At 35.4% G+C, this 6000-nt stretch overlaps 1 protein-coding gene across 1 annotated transcript in view; it reads left to right on the top strand.

Annotated features, from left to right (window-relative positions):
- Positions 1-6000, top strand: part of AGTPBP1 (ATP/GTP binding protein 1) — a 217377-nt gene that overhangs the window by 62615 nt on the left and 148762 nt on the right. The window contains 3 exon segments of the mRNA XM_011968515.1: positions 625-692; positions 3653-3716; positions 4443-4589. Of these exon segments, the coding sequence (XP_011823905.1) occupies positions 625-692; positions 3653-3716; positions 4443-4589 (279 nt within the window).

Genomic DNA, 6000 nt, shown 5'->3' on the forward strand with positions numbered 1-6000 from the left:
CACATTGTGCACATGTACCCTAGAACTTAAAGTATAATTAGAAAAAAATACAAAAGTTAGCCGGACGTGGTGACACACACCTGTAATCCCAGCTGCTCAGGAGGCTGAGGCAGGAGAATTGCTTAAACCCCGGAGGTGGAGGTGGTTGTGAGTGGAGATTGTGCCATTGCACTCCAGCCTGGGTGACAGAGTGAGACTCTATCTCCAAAAAAAAAAAGTATTAATGCGATCAAAACATTGGAAAATGGTAGTAGGTTTTTATTTTCACCCATTTTGATGAACAGTTTTCTAGTTCTACTCATGAAGATGAGGCAAGACCCCTACCTTCCCTAGTTCTGGCACCTGTACTATATTATCGATTTTAAGATTCTAAATGAATGAATAGGGATCACCTAATTCATGACAGGAGCTGTGATGAAATGTGAAGAATGCTATGTTAACTGAAATCTCGAAGTCCACATGCGGTAGAATTAGCAACATCACAGGGAAGAATGTCTGTGAACCAAGTCAGAGTGTTTACTGTACCAGTGGAGGCTTGTTGAATTTTTATTAGCTATATGCAACAAAACTATACATACTGTTAAAAATGTATGTTTGAGAAAAAAATTGTTTGCTACTTTTCAGAAAAAACAAGGAGAGAAATGACAGCCAAAGGTTCTACAGGAATGGAAATTCTGCTGTCAACATTAGAGGTAAATCAGTGACACACTTTAATTATGTAACTACTAATGCCAAGCGATACTGAAGAAGAAAAAGCCTATGTGTGTGTATAAATACACACAGAAACACATACACACGTACATATATACACATACACATACATATACACACGTGTGTGTATATATATATGTGTAACAATTTTTATTTTAGAGGTAAAGCCAGTGAATGAAAGTTTGTTTTAGGTTTTTAAAATACTATTTGGAATGGTGGTATAAATATTCTAATATGTGTTAGGTGACTGTTGAAGTATATTTCCCTTATACAATTATAATGATAACTAAATTGTAATCCTAACATGCCATTCTAGTTGGTAATAGAAAATAAAGCATTAGCTGGAAATAAATCTTTAGCTTAAAACAAATGGTTGACATTGAAAATTATTGTTTATTGTTTTAGCTGATATACATTTGTGATTTTACTACACATGTTGGTTAACTATATTATATTGATGATAATTGAATTTCTATGGCAGTGTAAAGTTTTGGGTGAACCAACAGGATGTATTCAGAATCAGGATTCTGTATTTTGTTCAGTTGCAATGTTAAGAACAAGAAATGAATTCATGTTCTTCAATAGGAGGTCTTAGCATCATGAAGATGTCATTTCTCCCTAGACTGATCTGTTACTTCAGAGCAATCTCAATAAAAGTTACCAACATGTTTTTTCTTTCTTTTACCAAATTTTTTAACCAAAATTTTACCAAATTTTTTTTCTTTTCTTTTTTTTTGAGATGGAGTCTCACTCTGTCGCCCAAGCTGGAGTGCAGTGGCGTGATCTCGGCTCAATGCAACCTCCGCCTCCCAGGTTCGAGTGATTCTCCTGCCTCAGCATCCCAAGTAGCTGGGATTATAGGTGCACACCACCATGCCTGGCTGATTTTTGTAGTTTTAGGAGAGATGGGGTTTCACCATGTTGACCAGGCTGGTCTTGAACTCCTGACCTCAGGTGATGATCCGCCTGCCTTGGCCTCCCAAAGTGCTGGGATTACAGGTGTGAGCCACTGTGCCCGGCCTAACCGTTTTGTTTTTAAAGTCCAAATGGGGAGACATAGTCAGCAAAATACAAAGCACATTTCTGAGAATGAAGATAAATGAGAAAGGACTATTAAATATCAAAGAACATTAGAAGTCTTCAGTAATTAAAATAGTTTGGAAATTATGCATGAGTAATAGATAGACTACTACTATAATGTAACAGAATAGAAAATCCAAAAACAAAATGCATATGGGAATTTAGTATTATTTATTAAAGGTAGCATTTCAGATCAGTGAGGAATAGAGTGGTAACTATCTGGAACAATGTAACATTGAATCCTGAGTTCCTGCATTCCACACCCAAATAAATTCCATATGAAGCAAATATTTAAGCATGGAAAATGGAATAATAATACTAGAGAAAGAGAGAGGAATTTTAAAATAATCTTACAACAAAGAAGGCTTTTTTAAGTATGAAAAATAGAAACTATAAAAGATTGATAGATTCAACTATATTAACAAAAGGATGTAGAAAAAAACACCATGGATACTTGGAAAACTGAGGAAAAGTATTTTGGCTTATATAATTTCTTTGACATGTAAAGAACTTCTTCAGTTAAAGGCCGGGTGTGGTGGCTCACGCCTGTAATGCCAGCACTTTGGGAGGCTGAGACAGGTGGATCACAAGGTCAGGAGATTGAGACCATCCTGACCGGTAAAACCCGCTCTACTAAAACCCGTCTCTACCAAAAAAAAAAAAAAAAAATTAGCCGGTTGTGGTGGCGGGCGCCTGTAGTCCCAGTTACTCAGAAGGCCAAGGCAGGAGAATGGCCTGAACTCGGGAGGCGTAGCTTGCAGTGAGCCGAGATCGGGTCACTGCGCTCCAGCCTGGGCGACAGAGTGAGACTCCGTCTAAAAAAAAAAAAAAAAAAAAAAAAAAAAACTTCTTCATTTAGGAAGGAAAAAAAAACAAAACCAAACCCTCAAAAACCATGTAAAGGCTATGCACAGTTCTCAGAAAAAGAAACACAGATGTCACTTGAGATTGAGCATTACTTTTAATAAGATAAATAAAACCGAAGTACAATGTGTAAACATTTTCACTTATGAGATCGGTTGTCCAAACTTGGAGAAATAGCCCCTCCTCTGCATTGCTGATGGTAGTATAAATTATTTCCTAGAGAGCAGCTTGGTAATATCTATTAAAATAAAGGCCCATATTCTTTGAACTTGAAATTGTAGGCATTTACCTTACTATACAGATGTACTTTACCACGTGTAAATATATATCCTTAGTTAAATTTGAAACTTTTAATAGCAAAATATTAAAAGCAACCTAAATATTTCATGGGTAGATGACTGGTTAGATAAACAATGGTGATATAGACATATAATGGAATACATCCTGTAGCCCTCAAAAAGAAGAAGCTCTTTATCTATTGATATGTAAAATATCAAGGTGCAAAATAGTACCTATAGAGCAATACCATTTGGAGAAATAAACCTGTATGCACATGTATATTTACATGGATTTCTCTTATATGTGCATATTATCTTTGGCAGAATGCAAAAGAAATTAATAACATGATCGTCTTCTGAGAGGGCAGCTAGGTGATTGAGTAGTCACCAGACATACATTGTAGTGCCATTTAAATTTTGATTCATTTACTTTTTATTATCTGTTTGGTAGAAAGATGAGGAATTCAAATGACAGAGTGATTCGTCTTGGAGTAATGTCGATATTAAGCAAGTAATATAATAACTAAAAATGATTTGTAAAAATTCTTAAAGGCAGAAGGAAACAGACTGAAATGATGAAAGAATAGTGAAAACCTGAATACATTTGTTCCTAGAGAAATTGGAAAGGTTATTTGTAAAATATGGGTAGTTCCCAGTGGATTCAAAGGTTGGGAATCAAAAGTTTACAATGTTTTAATAAAACAAACTATTTATTTCAGAACACAAAAGATCTTCAAACTACACTTAATATCTTAAGCATTCTTGTTGAGCTGGTGTCAGCTGGTAAGTTTTTGTTTCTTTGGTCTAATTTCTGTTTCTAAACAGTGATCAACAATGTATCATATTCACTTTATTTGGAATTTTCTGATACTCTTATAGAGGCTATTCTGAATATTGGAATTTAGAAACTGAAATATCATACTTTGTTGTCGTTGCTTTGTTTTTGGTATCTTTTCAAGTATCCCTCAGACTACCCCATAGCCATGTATTTCACAGCCTTGAACCTAGAATTTCAGCATGATTTGTGTTTACCCTTTGTGTTCTATTTTCTAAATAAATGAGATTAAACAAAATATGTTGACGGTATTTGTTTGATTTTATTGATTGATTGCTTGAGATGGAGTTTTGCTTTTGTCGCCCAGGCTTGACTGCAGTGGTGCGATCTCTGCCCACTGCCACCTCTGCCTCCTGGGTTCAAGAGATTCTCCTGCTTCAAACTCCCAAGTAGCTGGGATTATAGGTGTGCACCACGATGCCTGGCTAATTTTTGTATTTTTAGCTGAGATGGGGTTTCACCATGTTGGCTAGGCTGGTCTTGAACTCCTGACCTCAGGTGAATCCGCCTGCCTCGGCCTCCCTAAGTGCTGTGATTACAGGAGTGAGCTACTGCGCCCGGCCGTATTTGTTTTATTTTAGAAGTCATCAGTTTTAACCATTTCTTGAATGCTAACAAGTTATGATACCTAATATGGGAGGATTTGTTGTTTCAATTTTTTTTTTTATTGTTAGGTGGAGGTAGAAGAGTGAGTTTCTTAGTCACCAAAGGTGGTTCTCAAATACTGTTGCAGTTACTTATGAATGCCAGCAAAGAATCTCCCCCACATGAGGACTTAATGGTACAGATTCATTCTATTCTTGCAAAGATTGGACCAAAAGGTAAGGGATTTCATTTGTATGATTGTTGAATCTAGAACTATTTTTGTAACATGATTCTCTCACCCTGTAACTACTCAGTTTTTTAAAATGTTATTTTAAATTTCTATGGATACATAGTAATTGTACATGTTTATGGGGGTACATGTGATATTTTGATACAAATGTATCTGTAATGATCAAATCTGGGTACATGGGGTATCCATCACCTCAAACATTCATTCTTTCTTTGTGTTGGGATCATTCCAAATCTTCTTTTATAGCTATTTTGAAATATATAGTAAATTATTATTAGCTATAGTTGCCCTACTATGTTACCACTGGATGTTATTCCTTCTATTGAAATGTATTTTTGTATCCATTAACAAACTTGCCTTTATCTCCCGCTCCCCATTACCCTTGGCAGCCTCTGATAACCACTATTCACTCCTTTTATGAGATCAATTTTTTTAGCTTGCACGTATGAAAGAGAATATTGATATTTATCTTTCTGTGCCTGTCTTGTTTCACTTGCATAATGTCCTCCAGTTCCATTCATGTTGCCGCAAATGACAGGATTTCATTCTTTTTTATGGTTGAATAATATTCCATTGTGTAAATAAACCACATTTTCTTTATATATTCATTCATTGATGGACGCGTAGGTTGATTCGATACCTTGACTTTCGTGAATAGTGCAGCAGTAAACATGGGAATGCAGATAGCCTTCAGTATACTTATTTCCTTCCATTTGGATATATACCCAACAGTAGGATTGCTAGATCATCTGGTAAATCTATTTTCAGTTTTTTGGGGAACCCCCATACTGTTTTCCATAGTGGCTTACTAACGTAGATTCTTGCAAACAGTGTATGAGTGTTCCCCTTGCCCCTTATCCTCACCAGCATTTATTATTTTCTGTCTTCTTGGTAACAGCTGTTTTAAGTGGGATAAGATGATCTCTCATTATGGTTTTGATTTGCATTTCCCTAATGATTAGTAATGTTGAGCATTTTTATCTATACCCATTGCCCATTTATATGTTTTCTTTTGAGAATATTTATTCAGATCTTTTGCCCGTTTAAAAAATCCTTTCTCTTTTTTTTCTTTTTTGCTGTTATTTGAGCTCCTTATATATTCTGGTTATTAATCTAGTGTCAGATGAGTAGTCTGTATTTCCTCCCATTCTGTAAGTTATCTCTTCACTTTGTTGATTGTTTCCTTTGCTGTTCAGAAGCTTTTTAGCTTGATGTAATCTCATTTGTCAATTTTCGCTTTGGTTACCTATGCTTTCCAGGTCTTACTAAATAAATTTTTACCCAGACTAATGTCCAGAAGCATTCTCCAATGTTTTCTTATGGAGAGTACTTAATTTTTAAAATCTAAAATGCTACAGCTTTTTCTTAGATTTAGTAATGAAATGCTTTTTTTTTTT

Source organism: Mandrillus leucophaeus, unplaced genomic scaffold (assembly GCF_000951045.1).
Source record: "Mandrillus leucophaeus isolate KB7577 unplaced genomic scaffold, Mleu.le_1.0 Scaffold847, whole genome shotgun sequence".
In the NCBI taxonomy this organism is placed as follows: Eukaryota; Metazoa; Chordata; class Mammalia; order Primates; family Cercopithecidae; genus Mandrillus; species Mandrillus leucophaeus.